Source organism: Trichoderma atroviride, chromosome 2, assembly GCF_020647795.1.
Source record: "Trichoderma atroviride chromosome 2, complete sequence".
NCBI classification, from domain to species: Eukaryota; Fungi; Ascomycota; class Sordariomycetes; order Hypocreales; family Hypocreaceae; genus Trichoderma; species Trichoderma atroviride.
Genome location: NC_089401.1, coordinates 5357737 through 5380474, shown reverse-complemented (window position 1 = coordinate 5380474; position 22738 = coordinate 5357737). Strand labels below are relative to the sequence as shown.

The window sequence follows — 22738 nt, the reverse complement described above, 5'->3', positions numbered from 1 at the left end:
ACTATCTCTGCGATCTGCCCATCAATTGCTAGGAGGCCCGGCCTCTGCATGGGGGACGCAGCACGGACGGCGGGCCATGCAATATGGAAGTGCACGGCTCCTCCAGCCCCTATTCAAGATGATAAGATCGATGGCACGCTGGAGAGATTACAATCTTTCCTTCTTCCGCACGTGCTCGACCGGCGAGGCCCGGTTAAATTTCCCAGATCCAACAACTGGTGATGACCCCTGGCGCCAGTGGTGCTGCCAAAGATTACCGACATGGAGTCAATAACTCATGTTCTATTTTTGTTCTACACAGACAAGGCACCTTGTCTCTTCGCAGAACGCCCTCGATTTTCAGCCTTGCAATATAGACCAAAATTGATGGAGGCGATGTTGATCGGGATAGAACTATGCTCTGCAAGGAGGCTTACAGTCTGCTGCTGCCACGTCTATTACATGTGCGCAGCCAACGCATGCTTGACCAAGATGGAACGGCCGGTTGACTCTTGTGGTGGAATTCTTTGTTAGCATAACCCGTGCTGTGCGCAGTTCTGCGTCTTCGGAAATGAATGCCGTGAGCAGCGATGAAAATCATGTTTGTCGGCATCTCCACCATAGGGCAGATCTGATCGAGCTGCTGGTTTGTCATGGATGGTAATGCTGGTGATGGCGGGCAGTTGAAATTGGGGCATTACTGTCCGGTCTGGGCCAACAGCCCGGTTGGTGCATGTGCCCCATTCCGTGCCCTAGAAAGCACCAGACTCCAGACTCCAGTCGCTCAGCTGCGCGCTGGCTGGGCGCCACTGATGTCGGGTCCCGAAGCCATGCCGCATTCTCCCAGCTAACGCTCACTTGCAGTGGCCCAAACAAGGCACGTAAGCCCTGAGGCTCGAGATGCGGCATGGGGTCAAACGACAAAGGGCTAAACTTGGCAGACAAACAAGCACCCAAGCTTCGCACGCAGATAAAGCCACTCCGGTTCCCATGACATGACCACAGACCATCTCGTTGCTGCTCCCGAAGCACGGATTCCATCTCGTCTTTGCGATCCAGAGCTCTAATCTCTTTTTCTTCGCTTCTTTCCTCGCTTCTTTTCTTTTTCTCTTCTTTGTCCACTTCTCGCCTCCCTTTTTTTATTTTTTTCTATTTTTTTCACAACTACTTACTTCTCATGACGCCAACAATGGGTTTTGATTGTTAAAAAGCCTGCCCTGCCCTGCCTGCCTTCAGCGTCCCACGCTCTTTGTCTTATCGCAGCAATCGATAAATATGCAATCGCGCAGTTGCGGCGCCAGCAATCTGTCCAGCCGCACTAACTGCTTTGAGCACCCGCCCCTGATTAGCCAATACGAAAACGGCGTCTGCGCCAAGCCCTTCCCAGCATCTGCTCTCCGGGCCTGCATTTCCAACGCAGCATTGCGCTCGACGGCCACGGCGGAAGAGTCGATCGCAGATTTTGCCGCAGCACCTCAGTTGCTGTTCTTGGGGCCACGGCTACGCTCAGCAGCTTCGCCCGGTAGCAGCTTTGCGCTGCAATCGCCATCCTCCAGCGCCGACGCGACCGCATCGCCGTTTCCCTGTAGCGCGGTCGTCCCAGCGGCCGTGCCCTTTCCACCATTCCCACGGCTTCATACGAGCTCCAGGCAATTTCAGCCACGGCCGACCCGCCCTCCCTAGGCGCGCAAACCGACTCTCGCAGCGACGCCATCTCCGCAGTTCCTGCCTCTTACCAGCCCGCGCGCTCCAGTCCTTCCAAGGCGCCTGCATCGCCGCATCAGACCGTCTTTCATAAGCAAGGCCAACGTTCGATATTCGGCAGCCTCGCAACACCAGGCGCAAATCCGACTCGGCTGCAGCGCCTATCGTCTGCTCGCTTGTGGAATCCTACCAACTCAACCCCCCGGCTTTCCACCCACAGGCGGCGCCCTTCAAGTCCGATTGGTCCCCCAGTACCGCTGCAGCATCCGGCTCTCGACGACTCTACCAACACCGCGGACCCAAACGTTACTGGCGCCGGCGACTATCCTCTGCTCACGCTCGCCGAGCACATACAGGCGAGGCACTCCACATCAACGCCCATCAGCTTCCAGTTCGATCTGAATACCACGGATAACAAGCGAATAAGCCTGCCTGGGTCTGTCCGTGCGTCGTACGACGAGAGACGCTCTCAAACGCTCTCTCCAACTCGGTTTGACTTCCAAAATAGAACCAGCGGCGACTTCAGTAGCGAATCTCCGCCGCCTGCAAACGTGCCTGGAGTCGATAAAGGAAAAGGCGTCATGCCTGAAAACGAAGAGTTGAGGAGGTCCTACTCCAGAGACCTGGAGCGAGGACCGGATGTCATGGACCCCCATCGATTTTCCAACGTCTCTTATGGGGACGGCATAGGATCTGCAATCTCCTCATCCAACTCGTCCATCATGGGCGAAGAGATTCAACCAGATCTGGGAGAGGCCTGGGGGCCGCAGCACCCGTGCTTCCCTCACTTGAGTCCCCACGTACCGACAGACTCTGCCGAGTATGCCAAGACACGGATTATCCGAATCCGCCGCGACTGGCTTCTCCAAGGTGACCTGGCTCCTACCTTTTCAAATCTTTATCCTGAAATCCTGGATCCTGCGGGGATTCCTGAGCCTGAATTCCGGCAGATTATTGATAAGCTCAACAAAGAGCTGATACCTGCCTTTGATCCCTACAATATTCGAAACATGTTTGATGCATTTGTTGGGCTCGCAACTGGCTGGCTGTGGGATGACTTTGGCATGACCGGCATCAAGTCTCGACTGAACAGCCTAGAGACTTGGATCGAACAGTGGAATCGAGAAAAAGAAAAGACAATATCATCCGAGGACGGAGTTCTCCCACCAAAGCTGATTTCGCTCCGCCGCACGGGGTACATGACTGTAAGAAGGCCCTTTCCCATTGCTTAACTAAACTTGACCATGAATGCTAACAAGTGTCTCTCGCTAGCTGGACATACAGATTCCAGACCCAGAGATTGCGCCGGCACCAAGTAGTACCGGTGCTGGCGAGTCCATGACAGCTCTACCACTGGAAGAACCAGCACCACCAGCACCCGTTCTTGTCGCATAACCCGGCCTCTCTCGAGCCAATGCGATAACAGCATATCGCTTTCCTTGCTTCCTTTTCTTTTCCTTTCTTTTTCTCTTCAAAAAAAGTGCCTGCTTTGAATATTCTTTTACTCTACCATTCATTCTTCTACTTAATATTCTTACAACCGCTAGAGCCGTCACGAAAGAGCAGGGCCTCTTATTACGATTTTATCTCCCGAACCTTGTTTGGGAGAATGTTTATGTTGATACCACAGGCATCGCACGGCGTTGGGGTTAGCCTTGCTTGTCGCTGCTCCTTGAGGGGTTAGCCACAAACAGCTTTTGGATGATTAGATGTTTTATCACTGCTTGGGAGGAGGAAAAAGGATGAATCGGTGTATATTTTGTCTGTACGGAGGGTTTCGACATTGAGGAAATAGTGGCAGTATATATCAATGCTTCGAGTTTTATCTATTCCGGGTATTTCAGAAATAGACTCCGTCTCCTTAAGTTGCTTCCTGAGCACGGAGTATGCCGACGTGACGCCATCATGTGCCTGTCCCGTATCTCATGCCTCCCCCTTGAGTCTGGTGCTGAATCTGATGCTTTTTTGACCCCTCCAAGCTTGACCCCCTTTTCGTTATCGCTATGCTTACAGCAGATGTCTCAAGCATCATCCCACCACGCCGTAAAGGCCCCTCTCAAATTATCCGACAATGACTACGACTATTACCTACTATTTATCGCAATATGCGGTGTCGGCAGATATCTCTAGCGATCGGCCGACGAGACCCGCTCAGCATATCCGGTAATAAGACGGCGCTTTGCCCTCTTCTAAACCCAGCATTCCTGCGCGGTCTCAATTTCGCAAGCTTTTTTGGATTCCGCACGCTTGTGTGGCTGGAGAGATTGAGCAAGCTACTATTTCACCTGCGAAGTGCATATTCAGTTGTTCTCGTGATTTCCTTTTGCTTTGCTTTGCTTTCCTTTTTTTATCGCCCTTGCCCTTCTCCCGCCTCTTTCATTTGTTTGTTATAGAAATGTTCATTTTTGCTTTTGGCATGATTTTTTAACGATCTATGATTTCATCACGATAATTTCCATTTTCCCAAGTAATATTTGCTGAAAAGGGTGATTTTGGGGAGCACAATGGATACGACGACAACGAACACGATGACAGTGGACAAGAGGCCTTGGCGCGAAAATAAGCTGGTGGTTTGGTTTTGCAGAGGAGTGCAGTTTATAGCTGCGCAGTGGTTGCTGATTGGATTTGCGGTGGCGTGTGTGCTGGGGCGTTTCTTTCCATGTGAGTTTCTCTTTTTTCTTTTAGGTTGATTGTATTGCTGGATTGTGGGAATTGGGCTAATCGGCTTGTTTTGCGAGCAAATACAGCTGTTGCAGAGCATGGAGGCGTGATTCGATCAGAGTACAGCGTCTTGTATGGCGCCGTGGCCATTATTTTCTTAATCAACGGGCTGCAGCTTCCTCCCGAAAAGTTGAAGCAGAATCTGACAAACTGGAGGCTGCATGTGATAATTCAGGGGAGCAGCTTTGCGATTATCCCAGTGTTTATGTTGAGTGAGTTGGGTTCTTAATAAGATTCTAATCAAGACGCGCTTTTGCTCCTGGAATCGACTGACATGAAATTGCAATGCTAGTTTTTATACATATCTGTCTCGCTGCTGGTGCCCTAAAGCATGGCACGCCTTCTATTCCCATCATGCTCGGCATGCTCGCCACCTCTTGTCTCCCCACCACGATCGCTTCCAACGTCGTCATGACGCGCTCGGCCGGAGGCGATGAGGCCGCAGCTGTCATCTCCGTCGTCATAGGCAACACCGTTGGGGCGTTTCTGACACCAATTCTGATATACGGCTTCATACCGCGAGACTCTGTATTTGAAAACTGGCGGCCTGCAGACCCGAGCACGCTGGGAGATATGTACGCCAACGTGGCGAAGCAGCTGGGCTTGAGCGTCTTGTTGCCCCTGACTGTGGGCCAGGCGGTGAGGTGGTGGAAAGGAGATGTGGTGGCCAAGGTCTTGAGGGTTACGATGCTGGGGAAGTTGCCGAGCGTTTGCCTGATACTGCTCGTGTGGTGAGTTGGGAGATGCTGAACCTATGGCTGTTTTGATGTTTCTTCATGCTAATGCAAGGGAATAGGACGACGTTCTCAGGCGCATTTGGCACTGGTGCTCTCTACAAGCTTTCGAAAGCAGATGTTATTTTCAACGTCTTCATCAACATAGGCCTCTACATCATCTTTACTCTCATCTGCTTCTACCTCGCCCGTCCACCCTTGTTTCTTGCCAGATACATCAACCCGCGCGTCACCAACTCCCGTCTGCCGAAAAGCGCCCAGCGCATATTCGCTGTTAAAAAGATGTCCAAGGAGCAGACCATTGCAGTCTGCTTTTGCGGAGCGGCCAAGACGACGAGTCTGGGTATTCCGCTGGTGACGGCAATGTGGAGCCAGGCGGATGACCTGACAAGGGCGTTTATCACTATTCCGGTGTTGCTGTATACAATTGAGCAGGTGAGTGCCAATGATAGGCAGCTCTTATGCCCCTTGCCGTCTTGTTACTGACTAGAGAAAAGGTGTTTATGGCGCAAATTTTGGTCTACTTTTTTAAATGGTACTTGCGACGCGATGGGAAATCAAGCGACGATGATGTAGAGGCTGGCGATGAAGTTCGGTCCGTGTCGAGGCAAGAGGAGGGCCATGAAAGCGATGCTACGGCTCATGATGGTGAGGATGTGGAAAGAGTGCCGGTAGAAAGATTTGAAAAGAATGATGTAAAGAGTGGATAGATGGAGCGATGGTGGTGTCACTGCGGTCACGAAGATACAAACGTAAGATACTTTAATATATCAGTTTAAAGTCGAATTGACAACTTGGAAGAATCTTAATGTAAGAAAGTCATACACAACCGCCTATATATATATAATTTAAATGATAACGGTAGTGGTAATGGTTGAATGTTGTCTATCTTAAAAATCAATACTCGCATAGGGTAGGGATCGATAGTGTAAATCAGCTACTGCCGCAATTGTTAAGGCGAAAATAACAATTTCGCAAAGTGTACCAACTTTTACTCCCGACCAGCGGGGGATAGAATAAAGATGCGCCCGACGTGTACGAAATATCTATTTAGCATTGAATCATAATGCAGCAAATAATTTAACTCGTTAATTATTTACCTATTTATTTCCAGCTAAGAAATGCAAAAAAAGCCAAAAAAAATTAACTGCCCACACACAGATTTGAACTATGGACCTTTGCATTACGAGTGCAACGCTCTACCCCTGAGCTACGCGGGCCGTCTTTCTTATTGGACAGTGGCTTAATGTTGAACCTTATAAGCCCTTGCTTTTCTTTTTCAATCTATTTCTTGCCCCAGACATATCTTTGCGCGCCGCTTTCCTGGTGTGATGTTCAGGTAGGTAGTAGTGATCCTGTTGCAAGGCCAGTGACTGTGGCCTAGGGCTTGATGTATTTTTTTATACTGCTGGTAACGCTGTTATACATAAGGTCATTTCGTAACTTTATATTGTAAAGCTCCTGTTTCATCTACAATAACCTCATGCGCCTGTTTTATATGTGGTTTTTAATTACGCTTCAGCATTTACCATAACTGTGATACTCTAGCTGATAGGAAGTAGAGTTGCCTTATAAATGGCGCCATCCGCCAAGGGGCTAAAGACTCGTGACTCTCTAGAGAGTCTTACAGAAGTACATGAAGCAGGCGTTTAATCTATCCATAGGAAATGTCCAAGCTCTGTCCCTTATACTTTTCAAATGATCCTCAAGGTGTATCTTTTAGCTACAGTGGGCCAAAGGCCACAGGCCCCAAGCACTGTATGTACACCAATATGACTACAAGCAGATAGCACTATGCTCAACATGCCTTGGTATTACATGGGTGCATCCTAACTGTGCTTGTATTCTCTAACTAACTGTCCATCGCATTAACTGTCCATCATTATGCGCTCTGGGACTGTGATTACAGCCACCTGGCACTTGCGCTATGGGTTTTGCAAGCATACTGAATGTAGTTCTTGTTATGCAAAGTAAATGTGAAAGCGACGGATATTTTTCCCTAGATAAAAGCATTGCGAAAACCAATGCCTGCCTAAACAAGAAGTTACTGGGATATCTCGCAACTTATAACTGACTTTAGTGCACTCAGCACTAGTTTACTGAAAAGAAGCTATTGATGCGGGCTAGACTTACGTTAAACAAAGAGTGTTTATCCTGCGCCACAGCACTCACGAGAATAGTCTGCATTCGGAAATTGCCAGGTATGAGGGCGCTCTCATAGGGCAGAGACTATGTGCACAGCTGAGCTGTATAAGCACTATGATTTACAAACTTGAATCATGGGATTCACACTTACACATAGATAGAAGGTACCAGGTGCTTACAAGGGATTATTATAAGCTTATTTAAATGAAATCATTCTTAATTTGGGGGGGGGGGGACATTGTTACTCACCGCTATACATCGTAATGGATTTGCGAGCTGGGAAATCTATAAAGACTGCGTTGAGGACTCCTTTGAATAGCACATCACTACTGCTTCTAGATTCTTTACTTACATTCAATTCCAAGGCCTCTCTACCTATCCACTATGAAGGCATACATTCTACTTGGCATTGCTGCCTTGTGCGGCTCGGCTTCCGCCTTTTGGGGACAATTGGCAGCTGGTGATATTTTGCAAAGTGAGGGCGGCGAATATCAATTCATCTACTTGACAGACTACAACACCGGATCGAAATATGAAACGGAACTTCACGACGGCTTCAGCGGATGCGTTTCGTCGAAATGCACGGCTGGGTAAGTGTCACTTGAAGCAAAATATATCAAAAGACTAATCGGTGAAAAGATTCTATGAAACAACTCCCGGAGGCTATAACTTCAATGCTTTGATTTGGAGGTCTTCTGATGGCTGCCATCACATCGATTTCGAAGGAGCTCTTGGTTCACACAGTGGATATTGCTGCGGATCTCTTCCTTGTGACATTGGGGCTTAAAAGAAGATTTTTGCTCCGTCTTGGAAAGTTTTATTTTAGCATTTGTACTCATAGTAGCGCAAAATGGTTAAAGTGACGTTGGAATTGTTTAGCGAGGTTACGAGTTGTCGTAGCTTGGGCGGAAGGCGCTGGTGCGGACCTTGTTTAATAGCAGTAAAGCAATACAGGCTAGTAATGGAAATTATGTTCGACGCAAGCCCTCACAAAGCAAGAGCAATTGGAATAAACTGTTTTAATAAGCCAAAAGAGAGCAGCAGGACATGGAAATTGACAATAACTTTCATTTCTATAATTCTTGTATAGGTTCTGGGGCCTGAGTTCTAGACATGGGCGGCATTTGCTAAAGTTGGAGCGATATGCCACATACCCCTGCTTTCCCTGTAACGTTGCGCTGAGAGAACCACATAGGCAGCTGCAATTTACTTGATTCATCTTTTTTTGTATTGTCTTGTGGCTCAGCTGCTCTTTTGTCTTTCATAAATAGACTCGTATCGCCCAATCTCGATTTCTCTGCTGTTGGTTGGTAGTCCTGCCGTTTTATCCGCCCTACTCCAGTTTAATAAGCTCACTGCCTCCCTCTAGGGTCTGACTGCGCCGAGAAACAGCGGCATCTCTCTTCATCTTTCATTGAACTGGTAGAATGAGGCTGAAAAAGCCAACTTGATAAAAATACTAGTGATTGGCTACCTGTGTTAATGAGATGGATAGGCGGTCTCTCGTGGGGTGTCTCGACAAATGAGATTTTATATAGACTGCAGTAAAGTTGGGCAGATTCTCAGGAGACCAAAGGCTTACTGGCAGTGAAGAATGTGCAGAGTATTTCATGTCTGTAGTCATAAGCACCGGCTGAAGTACCCTGGTAGAAATTTGGTATTTGTCGTGCCTTATGGGGAACTTTTCCCCGAGATTACTGGCGGAAATATGGTCTCCGGCCAATCCGCCTCAATTCTTTCAAAGCTATATAACAAAGCCGTGGCCTCAAGGCGCAAATTGATGTTGTGTTGTGGGCATCATCTTGTGTCACGCGACCACAATGATGTCCGTCGCTCGCATCAACGCCGCGTTTTGTATTCTCTGGCTTCTTCTGTTTGTCTTTTCCTCCTTCTTTTCATATGATGACCCTTCTTCAATCTTTTTCAATGCCGAGCGAGCCTATAGACAGCGCTTTTCTACAGTGAGAACTGAAGAGGCGGACGCCTATATCCATAATCCCCCCTACTAGAGTTACACCAGCCCAGCCCGTCGAAAAACTACTATGCATCGGCATCCCCAGTATCAATCGCACGACCGAGTCGTTCCTATCTTCGACCGTTGCTACGTTAACCGATACACTCACGTCGGATGAGCGCGCATCAATCCGCATTGTTGTGCTGCTAGCCGATAAAACGCCCGCGAAACATTTTGCATATGGCCAAGACTGGCTCGAGCCGCTGGTTGACGAAGTCCTTCTCTATGGCGAACCGCCTGAAGGAAGCTCCGTATACCGCCGCATCCCGTTCGACTTGAAACAAGGAAACATTCGTGGCGATGGCCGTGTGGAGAATATGAGGCTCGATCATTCGGCGCTCGTGGAAGCGTGCCGAGAGCAAGAGTACCCGTACTTTGCGCTGGTGGAGGATGACATTGTTACACTGCGAGACTGGTTTCCTCGATTCAAAAAGGGCCTAGCATTTGTGGAACAAAAGACTGAAGAGACCAAGAGAGAATGGATATATCTGCGATTGTTTTACTCGGAAATCTTGATGGGATGGAACAACGAAGAGTGGCTATCCTACTCAAAGGTCATCTTTTTGGTATACGCCGCCGTGTTAGTCGCATTCCTGGCTGGGAGGAAATATTATGTGCGCAAGGGTGCTTCAGCGGGCGTGTCGCTGCATACGCAACGCTTTCTTGGAGCCCTCATTTTTGGTCTCTGGCTGCCAGCTCTTATTGCTCTCTACTTTCTCTCCGGTCGTCTCTCTGCTAATAGATTGAATCCGTTTGGCCTAAGCGAGTTCCATGGAGCCCGGGAGATGCCGCATTACGGGTGCTGCGCCCAAGGACTTGTGCTTCCTCGGAGGCATTTAGAGGGCTTCCAAGCATTACTGAGAGACCCACCATACGACTTCCCGGGAGATATGATACTGGAAGGCTACGCAGAGGATCGTGGACTGGTAAAGTGGGCGCTGGAGCCGAGTGTGTTTCAACACGTCGGATTTAAAGAGTCATCCGAAGGACAGCGTCGAACTGAAGTTTGGAATTTTGGATTTGAGCGGCAATACAAGGCCTAGGAAAATAGTATATGCATGTAATTAGTAATGGTAGAGTGTTGTATGTTTTAGATGAAGACATGTTCTCACCTTACCATTTTTGAACATTGAAGCCTCAGCGTTGCCCTTACTGGTAGTTATCGGTGAGTGTTAGTAACAAATGCTGAAGGCATACCCCCACGTATGTTTTTGAGGAAGTCTTTTACCGAGATAGACATATAGATGATACCTAGAAGAAATTACCGAAGACATGAAAACATATTGATATTACACTTGTAGGTACCTCTCTGATAGTAACAAGAGTAGTTGGGCCCTATAGTAAAAATATATCATCAGCACCTTTGATCTCGCTCATGACTTCCTGAACATCCACACGACAACCCAAAAGATCTTGCCTATCTCGAACCCGCTTCATGAGCATTAATATTAGTTTGTGGTCGGTTAAACCACCCGCCTTGTCTTCTGTTGGGGCGCTTGTGTGTTCTCCATCACTGCAATCTCGGCCTTTCGCCGCGTTATTCGTTGATGAGTCCATCTCATCTATAAACTCCGATATCCAGTCCGCGTATATCTCATCAGTAGTCTCTATCCCCGCAATGAAGACAGGCAGGGGCCATAGCATCGCTCGAGGTATTTTGATTGAAGAAGCCAATATGCCCTTGCGATGAATCTCCCGTAGTCGTAGAGCAATCTTGAGTATGCCGCTCGTTGCCATTGCGGCGGTCGAATCGCTACGGATAGTGGGGTATAGAAACCGCGACCACAGCACTTTGGCTGCCAAAAATGCTGCATAGCAAGACAGCCATTGTAATGAGGCTCGATCGTTAGAAGTAGCATCATGGCCGGTAGTTGAAGATGATGCGGCGAGTGGAAGCGAATCGTAATTCGCGATACCTTTAGCCGTATGGCTGGTGGGATTGCTCTCAATGGTGTTATGCCCAACGCTTGTAACAACGCTGCATAAAGAATTTGCAGCAGGATTGGTTGCTCTGGCAAGGTCGAATTCTGTATCCATTCGTCGTATATCGAGATTTATGGCCGCTTCTTTAGCTTCTGCTAGCTCCCGATGTACAGAGAAATCGGCTTTTTGCTCTGCCAGGTATTTCCATGATCGGTATTGGAGCATATTGGAGATGAGGCAGAATGTTTCGTGAGTTCGTACTGAAATAGGTACCTTCTTCGCATCTTGTACTAGCTCTTCAGGAGGATATGTTTGACCAAAAGTTTCGGATGCGTAAGAGTGTGAATGTGACAAGATGTGGTTGTAACTGGGATGGTGAATAAGCGCGTCAAGCAGTGTGGTTATGGGAGTGTTTCTGCCATCATAGGTTGGCGGTGCCATGGTCGAGAATATTCTCAGACGAACATCGATGTAGCATAGCCACAAGAGAAACTTGCATGCCAAGGCAGAGAGAGGACCGTCGTTTAAGTGGCATGTCAAGTGCTCCTTGAAATGATCCAGGCGACGAAGTATTGCAGTAGCATTGCCATTCAAAACATCGCATCTGCAAAGAAACAATAAAGAAGCCATCGTGATTTCGGCTTTTGATGAAAGAGCCGATTGGCCACCGGATTGGGTTGACCTGGTCTCTGAAGCATTATATGCCTGGCCGCAGCATGATATGCGGCCGAGAGAATCGGTTGCTCGAACATAGTAGGACTTCCATGTTTTGTCGTGGGATATAGAGATTTTGGCCAAGTGCTTGGCTGTCCAGGCCAAGACTGCGTATCGGAAAGGAGATTCTTTGCTGCAGTGCTCGCTTTGAATGTAGTCGAGGACATATCTGAGATAGTTTCCTTTGCCATCCTCCTTGAGAGAATAGTTAGATCTGGTGATCCAGCGCTCAAAATGAGCCAAGTAAGCAGCCTCTTGGTTCGTGTTCGGCGGAGGGGTCTCAGCTGCATCTATTGGCGTACTGCTCCTTCTGAAGCGTTTGTTGCGGTATGATGTTGAATCATTCGCACTCTCACTTTCCTTAGTAATAGCTGGAGGGTCCAAGATACATGTATCCACAGTGAGTGCCGCATCTGACCAACTAGGAAACTCTATGTCCCTGTTAAAGATGGGATTAAAAGAGAAGTCAAAATCCGACATCTCTGAGATGTGAAAGCCATCAAGTCCAACGAGGTCACCGTCGGACGGCTGGCCACTGTCGAAGCCTAGCCCATAGTTGATGGAGTGAAGTATGGGCTGTGGAAGTGGATTTTCCGAGTTAGAATTAGATCCTGTTGGCCATTTACTGTCCATGTCCATATAATTCAACGTAGCCGAGGGAAGTGAATGGCCCATTTCGGATGGGTCGTACTGCTGCTGACTGTCACTGGCTTCTCCAGAGGCATCTGCTTTCACATTGGGCGGTGATGGCCCCTGGCGAGGCGTGCCTGGAAGATCGCGTTTCTGGCTGCTCCGAGGATCGCCCAATGACATTCGAAGGTTGCTATCAAACGAAGAGACGCATGTTGCCTTCAACTTGACGCAGTTTTGGCACGGATTGCCTCCTTTGCAGCGGACCTTGCGTTTCCGGCAGGTCATGCATCCTGCTCTTAGTGATTAGCCATCCAGCCTTATGCAGCCCGCCCTTCAGTCGCTCAATCCCAGCTAGTCACTGTTTGTCGCCCCCTATCCGACGTACCGTGAAAGCTTCTACGCTGAGTGTGCTCCATTGTCACAACCTATGACGCTCTCTTCAGGCCGATGGAATCGGAATGTCGGCTCACGCGAGTCCACGTATCTAGAGGGGGCAGCCGCTGTTTTAGAGAGAATAGCTGTTGGCCAAGATTACGTTAGCGCGTTTCCCCTCCCTTGTCGAATTTCCCGACTGAGAGCACTTTTAGGTGGCTCCAAAGGCCTATTCCGGATAGTCCGTTCACAGAGCTGAGATTTGTTGATGATTTCTTGACTTCAATACACGATTAAAAGATAATCACAGATAAGAGGGAGACTTTGATATGCTGAATTAGGAGTATGCGTAAGGTATCTGGCAATTCCCTAGTATCACAATGTAGCATCTGAGCCAATTTTTATTCAGCCATATTGCATCAACACAATTGCTAGTTACTATCGACATATACGTTATACGGTCGCTTTCATACGTTGGGGGCTCTTGCTGTCCGTATAGATATATTGAAAATACCACTGGTGCCTTAAATGAGTACTTTGAGACAAACACGGCGAGCTATGAACACATGTAGATTCTCAACAGTAAACAGGCACTAATTCCTCCAGTCCTAGCTCCAGCATGCTAGCTATGTATGTCCATCTGCAACATACTCTGACTTGCAGATCTCTCCAAGTGGCCACCGAGAGCTAGAGATACTCACCAGGCATACCGGAAATAGTGCAACTCCTTGTCCGTCAAATCCATGAAATCATCCTCTTGTACGGCATTTGGATCAACTTTGCCGTACACCTTGTCACGTCTCCTGTTCTGTACAATCAGATATCCCATGAGAGCAAAGGCTAGGACAATAATTGTTACAAAAGAAGCAATCATCCCTCTAAATCCCGTGGGATATAGGGGTGCCTCCGAGTCGATGAAGAGATGTGGAGCGACCAGATTCCCTGCAGAATATGAAAGAAATATTCCAGCAGAAACGGTGGTTTTGCGCGACATTCCAGCAAAGTTGGAAGCCACAAGACTCAGTACCATGATATAGCTGATCGTGTTTGTAAAGAGAATGTAGACGCCGGCCAAGCGCGTCAATTTATCGGATGCCGGCACATAATACACGATCAAGCTACCAACCAAGGGAGGGATGTTGGATAGCACAATAATGATGCACCTGAAGTTTTTCAGATAGGAACCGGCAATGCCCCTAGTATTGTTAGCCTAATGTTGCTATCGGATGAAAGCAGAGCAACATACGCAACTATGACACCGAATAGCTGGATGGCATGTTCCGGCATAGAGTATATCGTGGCTTCGAGATTGGTATACCCAAGACCTGTTAGGATAAGTTTGTTGAACTGCGTTGCCATTAGTTACTCACAGGGAAAGTATGTAGAATGAAGGATGCTCTAATATAGAGGGCACTTACAGCAGTCAGACCACCGCTTGGTAAGCATTGGATAAATGCAATACAAAAGAATATCCATGCTTGAGGATCCGCGAGAACGGAACATGCTTGGTTCCATTTCCAGTGCGAGGCGCTGATTCCAGTATGATTAGACATGACACGTAGCACTGCAATCTTCTTTTCTCGCTCATTCAAAAATCTCATCTTCCATGGTGAATCGGGCAGAAACAGCATCAGAACTGCAGACCAGAGGATTGTAACGCCTCCAAATGTAATGAACATGTACTTCCACGGCGAGAGCGGCCCGTGGCCATGCCCGATGCCATACGCGATTAGATCTCCAAAGAAAGATCCAACCGCGTTGCCTGCCCACCATATGCACGATCGAAGAGAGTGTTCCTTGCGCGTGTAATATTGGGCAGTGATGAGCACAAATGCTGGGTTATTGACAGATTCGAAAAGCCCGAGGAAAAAGCGAGTAGTGGCGAGACCTGCAAAGTTTTTGGCAGTGATGGCGAGTAGAATACACACTCCCCATCCGAATACGTTGCCAGCCAGCCATTTTCCCATGGGCACTTTGTGAAGCAAGTATGCGTTGACCGGCTGTCCTAACATGTAGCTGTTTACCCAAAGTCAGTCCCGCTTCCATCAATGTCCGTGTTATTGTCATATCATACCCAAAATAGAAAATGCTAGCAACCCAGCTGTATTGCTGGCCAACCAGATGCTGGAAGAATATAAGTATGAGAACTCAGTACATGTATATTGTAATCGCAAAACCCTCACCGTGTCCTGTTTAAGTCCAAACACTGATGCATTGGAAAGAATGCCCTTGTCGAGAAAATTCAGAGTATATGTTCCGAGTAGCTAGACAGATGGTCAGCGTTTCAACTTCATAGCCGTTGAGTTGTCTTGATGCTTACGAGTGGCATCATCATCAAGTCGATTTTCCACCGGACCATGGTTGCTTCTTTGTCCGTGTAGTCAAAAGCTTGATCTCCCGTGGACTGGAGAAAGTCTAGGGCATCATCACGATCCGTTTGTGCCTTCTTGATGAAAACATTGTCTGCCACATGGTGAACACCACTTGACTCTTCCACGCCAAGTTCATGATCGTGGTGTGCCGAGCCAACAGTAGTCTTTTCTGTATCCATGGTTCCACTGTTGTAAGACTCCTAAGCTTCACGAAGCCGAGAATTTCTACTCCTATTCATTCGTATCTTCATGTCAGTGATCAGGCCCTTCTTAAACAAATTGGCTATCATATTGAGAAGCAGTGAAAAGAACCGTTATCTCTAGCACCAACAAACTTGCCCCTTGGGTCTATTGCGGGGGTGGAGAATAGATAGACGCCTCTCGCCATGACTACCAAGAGAAGTAATCATGCCGACCCCGCGAAATACCAAAACTATCACGAACTAGCGGAAATCTAGTCCTCGAGATGGTAGCCAAGCCGAGATCGCGATATACCCTGTGATATCTTCGGAAGACGATCGTATTGCCGTTGTATATCGAATTATCCGCTTATACGGCCAAGCTCTGCATTGATACATTAAGGTCGCATTTCCCTGATTGAGAGTTGGTGACTTTTGGAGTATCTTTGACCAATAGCCAGCACTTAGACTAAAACTACAACGCCAGCAAGCCAAGACGCCAAGTCAAGACGCCAAGTCAGCACTAGCCCATCATGACCTCGACAGCGAACTACCAGCATATTGTTCTCAAGGGACTGCCGTATGATCGCGGCTTTACTCATGGAGAACAAGCCAAGCAAAAGATTCTCGACAGCCTTGCCCATTATCACAAACCAGGGAAACTGCTACCATGGTATGAGTTGATTCGTGCCCTCTTCAGTCTACTTTAGGCTATTTAGATGCATGCATTTGCTAACCCTCACTGCCGTAGGGACACATCGCTTCGCATTATCAAGGAAGTTTATCTTCCGGGAATAGAGAAATACTTTCCCGAGGCGTTGCCTGAGCTCCAGGGCATTGCCGATGGTGCTGGGGTTGACCTGGACCAGATCATGTTCCTCAATGCTCGCTATGATCTTGCCAGGGTTCGAGGGTCAACCATTCGTCCGTGTCCGACTACAAAACCCAGTCCAGCTGCAGGCACTTCTCAAGCTGTAAATGGACATGTCACTCAGAATGGCCTTCATAACAACGCTTCAAGCGATGAGCCGGCAGATATCCAAGAGCTTCAAGAATGCACTTCTGCAGGATTCCTTGCCGAGTCTCTGGACAGCGGTGATGTGATCTTGTCCCAAAACTGGGACATGTCGGCCAATGTTTTCCTGAAGGACACAGCTGTCTACCTGGAAATCTACCCAGACCCATCGGAAGACCTCCCCGTCATGTTTGTCACAACTGAGGCCGGCCAATTGGGCCGTTCTGGCTTCAACTCTGCCGGGCTTGGAGTCTGTGCAAGCTCACTCATGTCGACCGAAGATTACTTCCCGCTTGATCTGACTTTGCCTCCCAGCAGCGAACAACAGCCGCTCCTACCGATGTCTCTTGTGCGAAGGCAATTTCTACACAATATCAACTTTGCCAACGCGCTCATCAACGTGAGAAATGCACCGAGACATTTGTCGAATAAGCTCATTGTGGGCACAGCAGACAACTTTATCATGTCCATGGAAATTACACCCAGTACCGTCCATTTAGGATATCCGTCCAACGGAGACAACTTTGTTGTGGGATCAAATCACTTCGTCAGCGAGTCATTCCAAGCGAGCCAGTGGAATGATCGCTACCCTGGCGGCAGCAGCTGGTTCCGTGCCGTGAGAGTCGCGCAGCGAGTCCGGCCATTCAACAATAAGCAGTTGACGGCAGAGAGGATTACCGAGGCATTCTGTGACCACTTATCACTTCCCTCTTCTGTTTGCCAACACATGGAAGATTGCACAGTCAAGAACGTGCCGGATTACCCATACAAAGGTGCTCAGACAACATTGGCCCATATGCGATACAACTTGACCAAGCGAACCGCAACTGTTTGCAAAGGTCCACCCTGCGTGGGTACCTTCAACGAGTATTCTCTACCCGTTACGAGCAACGTGTGAGTTGATGCTACCCAAAACAGGTGTAATACTTGACGTACTCTAATTACTGACTTCTTGTTTATAGAAAAAAGAATGGCTATGAAACTGGCAAGCACGCAGTTACAAATGGCAAAGCCTAAAAGAGAGCACCCTGAGGCTACCTTGAAAAAGTGCCGCTATCCTTGCGGTCTTTAGCGGTACGGGAAGCTAAGAGCAGAGGCCAAGGGCTCAATGATCTTGGCTTTAAAGTACAGCCTACGTCAAAGTTGTATTGGAAAGACGACGATGTTGGCATCCTAGGTCGGCGTTTTGACTAGAGCGAATATTCGAACGCAGACTTACTCCAATTCACCCTAATCAATTGCCAAGGTCAGGCCTTTGTCTTTTTTGCTTACTAATAGTGTCGGAAAGTATACTTTGCATCCCATGCCTCCGTTGTAATGCAGGTAAGCAGGGGCAAAAGATAAGGAAGCAACGGTGGTATCACAGAGGAAATTGGGAACAGTTCTACTACAACAAGAATTTATAGATTTAGAAAATAAGTAGTTACAAATAAAGTTATAGAAAGTTCTGTTGTTTCAATAGTCATCCTTCACACTGGGACTCCACATCGACAAAACAAGCTGCTCGACTTAGCTCTGATTGCTCTTCTGAGCGATCAAGATTGTAGGAATGTTAGCAACGTCTAGCCACAGGCAATATCAATGTCGGCAATGAGGTGGAGAGTGGGATCAAATGCTTCTTTTATAAATTCTAGAGAATTGCCTTTGTATTGTTCAATACGCAGCCGGGGACAAAAGTATATTTGAATGCGTTATGGCGAGGCCTCCAGAGTCCTTCTCGCAACAACCCGCTAATTTCAGGAATTCCGTTTAAGCGAATCCCGTTAGGCGCAAGGGGTTTTATGCGGCCTTGGTTGGATCTTAAAGTTTAGCCTGCTACAATGTTGCAGTAGAATGCAGAATACTCGTATAAATAAAAGTAGATAGCGATACCGATAGCGATACCGAAACCGATACCGAAAGAGTTTTCTACGATGATTTTCGCTTTTATTGTTGTAATATACTTTGCTCGTTCTTTTCAGGGAAGAATATAGCGGATGTGCTTACTACACGAAACCGTTCTAATTATCACTAGCTACCTATGTTCTGATAATACACAATTTGAACATACCTACCATGTCATAAAAACTGCGAGTCAACACCATCGGGCTGATAAAAGAAAACGTACGATTTTACAATGCATAAGATGAGCTGGCAATAAGAGGATTTAAACGCTTGTTTCGTATCCCGTAACGCGCTTACTGTTTTTACTGTTTGTGGAGATGGGTCATTAGCTGCGCCTCTATCCTGCAATCAGCCATTTTTTCCGCTTTGAGGAAAGCCATGCGAGTAGTATTGATATACAGCTAGGTGTGGCTAGTCAATAATAGATATGTGATATCAAATAGGCGCCGGATCTTATTGTACTATATAGGAAAACCAATGCCGGGGCCCTTTTTGTCAAATGTGGCCAGAAACGTGGATTTATTTGGCCCCGAATCCCGGTTGTTCTCTCAAATCTGAGTATCATATCTGCAAGACGCGCGTATCGAGCTGAAAAATCAGATAGCATAGCCTCCAAGAAAAGGAGATGTCTTCCTCGCGCTGGTATTTAATAATCGAGAACATCATGACTGGCTTCACGCTTCAAGACAAGAAGTTTTCTTCAACATTCGTTGCTTTGCTTTTTGTACTCCATCTTTCTTCCGACTTTCGTTAAACTCTCTTCGCGTATTTACTTGGCAACATGAGTACCAACGATAATTGCATCCCGGACTGGCAGCATACATCTTTTACTTTTTTATAAATATGTCCCGTCTCTTGCAGCCGCGGTGATCTTCACCGGACTCTTCTTCTTAGCATTTGCTGGTCATTTATTTCGAATGATCAAAGCAAAGGCTTGGTTCCTAACTCCGTTGGTAATAGGATGTTTATGTGTGTTCTATCGAGACTGATGCTACTTACTGGAGACAAGGGCTAACAACTCACAATAGTTGAGGTCATTGGTTTCGCCGCCAGAGCAGTTTCAGCAAACCAAAAGCCAGGATGTTGGACGGAGACGCCTTATCTTATCCAGACGTTATTAATCTTGTTGGCTCCGGCGTTGTTCGCGGCTTCCATTTATATGACCCTTGGGCGAATTATCGAGGTCGTTGATGGAGAACAATATGCACTTATCGGACGGAGATGGCTTACGAAGATATTTGTTTGTGGAGATGTCATTTGTTTTCTCCTCCTCGGTGGTGGTACGATTCAAAACCTTTACCCTGATTTTCACTTTCTTTTGGAGATATCTAACGTTATCGTAGGTGGTGGCATGCTAGCCTCTGCAAAGACGAACAAGAAAGAATTCGATCTGGCCAACAACATCATCATCGGCGGACTTGTGCTGCAGCTGTTGTGGTTTGGACTTTTCGTTGTGATAGCTCTCATATTTCACCGTCGAATGATGCTCGCCCCGACAGCTCGAAGCTACCAGTCCGATATTAAATGGAGAAGCTATCTTCACGCTCTATATGTTGCCAGCGTGCTCATTATCGTGCGGAATATTTTCCGCCTTATTGAGTATTGCCAGGGCAGTAATGGCTATTTGCTGACTACGGAGGTCTTTGTCTATTGTCTTGACGCCTTGCCAATGTTCTTGGTTGTTGCTTGGTTCCTCTGGAAGTATATTGGGGAAGTCAGCGAGCTGCTTCGAAGAAAACAGTCATATGGACTTCCAATGAACGAGATTTGAAATATCTATTGCAGGATAAACACCTTTTAGAAAAGATGGCTTAGAGGAAACTTATGTTTGAAAATGTGTTAGGGCAGCTCTGCATTTGTGCTTGTTTGGAGTATTCGACGGTAGAATTTGAGACGTTTGATAGAAAATTAGATTTTAGATATTATTTGGATATTAAAAATTCAGGAAATCTCCAACTTTTTTTTCATCATCTCGAGTTAAATCATGTTCAATCATCAAAAGCAGCCAAATTGCAACCTCAGGTAAACACCTTGTACTGAACCCGATTACCGCGTAATAATCTCTGTACATGGTATATATATGAATTACTCGCATGAAGCGCGAATGTGATTAAGACTTCTACAATATGCTCGGGCTATGTCCGAAATTTTCCGTAACGTGTCCCGGATAATAGAGCCTGCAAACCTAAAGCGACGCCAATCACGGCATTTGAGAGAGACGAGTCGGTATCGCCAAATCGATTGATGGCCAATCTCCACTTGATATTGACTTAGTCTTTTCGGAATTAGTCGAATGATTATGCTTTTCACGGAGCTGGACATCCTATTATGGAAATATTGGCTGACACAAGGGCTTCCTCGCAATTGGAGTTTAGGCGGCCGCTTATGCATTAGTGAGCGGCCGCTCTCGACGCCTCTTTCAAATCTTGCTTTGTGAAAGGGGCTTAACAAAGTTTATCTCTGTTTAAGCTGAGATTTTAAGCTATGAAGCATTATTTAACGAGATTGTATTGTCCAAAGTTCTATAGTTGGGCTGTTGGTTAGCTCGCTTGGATCTATTGTGAATTTTCACAAAGCGTTATGCTCTAACTAGACGGGATGTTTCAAAACGTTTAAATGCCAGCCTCATGCTTATCAGAGCCACCCGATACCCATAGCTCTCGAATAATTCATGAGTATAATCTAAACATGGACCAATTTTGATTAGCTGACACCTCTCGTCTGCCACATTGGCCTTCCAACTCATATCCATTGGCGACCCTTCCATCCCAAAACTGTGCCCAGCCTGAATGGTTACCTTCGCTTGTCAAGGGAAACTATGACTCCGAATTCTGTTGGGCAACGCAAACAGGACTTATATATCCACTTTCCACAGCAACTAAGGGCTGAAGATATACCATCTTCAATCAAGTTGAGCTCTTTGAGTAGAAGTTTCTCAAGCCAATCGCTCTCGTTACGACGCCTCATACATGCGTCATTAAATTGATGTAGTCTATCATTGACAATCCGCCTCTGGACTTTCGATATCGCTTCCCATTAAACGAAGATGTGGGCAGACCGGGAGACGGAAAGAATAATGTTCCGGAAAGAGTCGTAAATCTGCACTTATTTCATTGTAGATAGTCCACTCTTCACGTAGTATAAACTGTCCATTAACAATCCTGGATTCCGCTGCATAGGAATCTCTAAGTGGACCGAGAGTTAAAGATTATCTTTTCTCTATAAAAGGAGTCATCAACGTCGCGAGGTATTTGTGTTGTGTATTGCCCAAGCGGGAGAGTTTCAGTGCAAGCTGTACGTGGTAATGGTAGATAGAATACGTTTCTGTACCAAATCTTCGAGATAGGTCAACATTGCAAGGAACAATTGATACGATTCTCTTATGATCCGGTGCATACTCGGCATATCCACAGTATTAATAAGACGTAATTTGCAGCATTGCGGACAGACCCAGTGACTTGGCAAAGTGTAAGCCAGCTCAGCCCAAAATTCGACTTTATCATATAAAGAAAGGTGTGATAGCTCAATATCCCAGTCTTGAAATGTGATACGCCGAAATGATTTACAAGGATGAGAAAGAAGAAATTTATCATGTAAAGCTAGTTTATCAACGATGAGAATGAGAATGCCAAATGGAATTTGGTAAATAGCGGCCTTGGGTCAACATACGGCGTAGAAGTAATGAACAATGCATCTTGAAATACTTGAAAACTGTAATAGAATATCTTGAAAGAGCGAAAGCAGTTCTTTCTAAATATGGCTCTTGGGCTGTAACAAAGAGCACGATCCGGCTATTGGCGGGCAGCTGTCCCACTGGCGATGGCGACGATATCGCGTCGCCTATATATACTTCGACGTCAACCCGCACTTCGATTTGGGCACAGCTTTTTAGCCCCTACCCAGTGGACGCTTTGCCAATCTTGGTACATTCGCTCATGAATTTTGCTGATATACGTGCTGACTCTATCTGGAGAGAGCCGTCGATCACAATGGCATTGCAGCAGTGTACTGGGCTCGCGATGTATTCATGTTGTTGCAGCTACCAAAAGTGTTCAACACAACCGTTTTGAGCTCAGACGTCTTTTACGCACCAATGCAGGAGACAGTTCGCTCTACCAAACCTGCTCTACTGTCCGCTCCACTGCTGTATTTGGTGCTCGCAGTTCAGCCATTCTTACTATTGCGGCGTTTGCACTCAACGTTTTCCTGTACTCCACACCAGTCGATAAAGACTTCGGCCTTGTATTAATTCTCTCTGGGGCGGATTGGTAAACTCTTGGGCTATTACGAGGGGCAGGGTTGTCTGGAAATCTTGAAGTACCAGTGACGCTGGATATTTGGGTTAAAGA

General features: G+C 47.0%; 8 protein-coding genes and 1 non-coding gene across 9 annotated transcripts; 6 read left to right on the top strand and 3 right to left on the bottom strand.

Annotated features, from left to right (window-relative positions):
* Window positions 1-2264: 2264 nt before the first annotated feature.
* TrAtP1_004612 (uncharacterized protein) lies at window positions 2265-3078 on the top strand (the record flags this gene model as incomplete). The annotated part of the gene is made up of 2 exons (XM_014084083.2): window positions 2265-2888; window positions 2956-3078. 2 exons carry the CDS (start codon window positions 2265-2267, stop codon window positions 3076-3078), a joined length of 747 nt encoding a protein of 248 aa, XP_013939558.2.
* Window positions 3079-3894: 816 nt separating this feature from the next.
* Window positions 3895-5922, top strand: TrAtP1_004611 (uncharacterized protein). The gene is made up of 5 exons (XM_014084082.2): window positions 3895-4344; window positions 4431-4616; window positions 4697-5135; window positions 5201-5573; window positions 5636-5922. Exons 1-5 carry the CDS (start codon window positions 4188-4190, stop codon window positions 5846-5848), a joined length of 1368 nt encoding a protein of 455 aa, XP_013939557.2. The 5' UTR covers window positions 3895-4187; the 3' UTR covers window positions 5849-5922.
* A 364-nt stretch (window positions 5923-6286) lies between these two features.
* Window positions 6287-6358, bottom strand: TrAtP1_004610. Its single transcript has one exon. It is a non-coding gene; the product is annotated as a tRNA-Thr (tRNA).
* Window positions 6359-7667: 1309 nt separating this feature from the next.
* On the top strand, window positions 7668-8070 carry TrAtP1_004609 (uncharacterized protein; the record flags this gene model as incomplete). The annotated part of the gene is made up of 2 exons (XM_014084081.1): window positions 7668-7873; window positions 7923-8070. The coding sequence occupies 2 exons, from the start codon at window positions 7668-7670 to the stop codon at window positions 8068-8070; spliced, it is 354 nt and encodes a 117-aa protein (XP_013939556.1).
* Window positions 8071-9614: 1544 nt separating this feature from the next.
* On the top strand, window positions 9615-10340 carry TrAtP1_004608 (uncharacterized protein; the record flags this gene model as incomplete). The annotated part of the gene is made up of 1 exon (XM_014084080.2): window positions 9615-10340. One exon carries the CDS (start codon window positions 9615-9617, stop codon window positions 10338-10340), a length of 726 nt encoding a protein of 241 aa, XP_013939555.2.
* Window positions 10341-10413: 73 nt separating this feature from the next.
* TrAtP1_004607 (uncharacterized protein) lies at window positions 10414-13086 on the bottom strand. The gene is made up of 2 exons (XM_014084079.2): window positions 12953-13086; window positions 10414-12857 (listed from the first exon to the last, which is right to left on the bottom strand). Exons 1-2 carry the CDS (start codon window positions 12981-12983, stop codon window positions 10633-10635), a joined length of 2256 nt encoding a protein of 751 aa, XP_013939554.1. The 5' UTR covers window positions 12984-13086; the 3' UTR covers window positions 10414-10632.
* A 550-nt stretch (window positions 13087-13636) lies between these two features.
* Window positions 13637-15578, bottom strand: TrAtP1_004606 (uncharacterized protein; the record flags this gene model as incomplete). Its single annotated transcript, XM_014084078.2, has 6 exons — window positions 15260-15578; window positions 15123-15203; window positions 15014-15063; window positions 14358-14955; window positions 14186-14286; window positions 13637-14135 (listed from the first exon to the last, which is right to left on the bottom strand). Exons 1-6 carry the CDS (start codon window positions 15488-15490, stop codon window positions 13637-13639), a joined length of 1560 nt encoding a protein of 519 aa, XP_013939553.2. The 5' UTR covers window positions 15491-15578.
* A 445-nt stretch (window positions 15579-16023) lies between these two features.
* TrAtP1_004605 (uncharacterized protein) lies at window positions 16024-17522 on the top strand (the record flags this gene model as incomplete). The annotated part of the gene is made up of 3 exons (XM_014084077.2): window positions 16024-16163; window positions 16242-17399; window positions 17468-17522. The coding sequence occupies 3 exons, from the start codon at window positions 16024-16026 to the stop codon at window positions 17520-17522; spliced, it is 1353 nt and encodes a 450-aa protein (XP_013939552.1).
* Window positions 17523-18994: 1472 nt separating this feature from the next.
* Window positions 18995-20301, top strand: TrAtP1_004604 (uncharacterized protein). Its single transcript, XM_014083449.2, has 3 exons — window positions 18995-19358; window positions 19418-19669; window positions 19733-20301. The coding sequence occupies exons 1-3, from the start codon at window positions 19307-19309 to the stop codon at window positions 20158-20160; spliced, it is 732 nt and encodes a 243-aa protein (XP_013938924.2). The 5' UTR covers window positions 18995-19306; the 3' UTR covers window positions 20161-20301.
* The last annotated feature ends 2437 nt before the right edge of the window (window positions 20302-22738 follow it).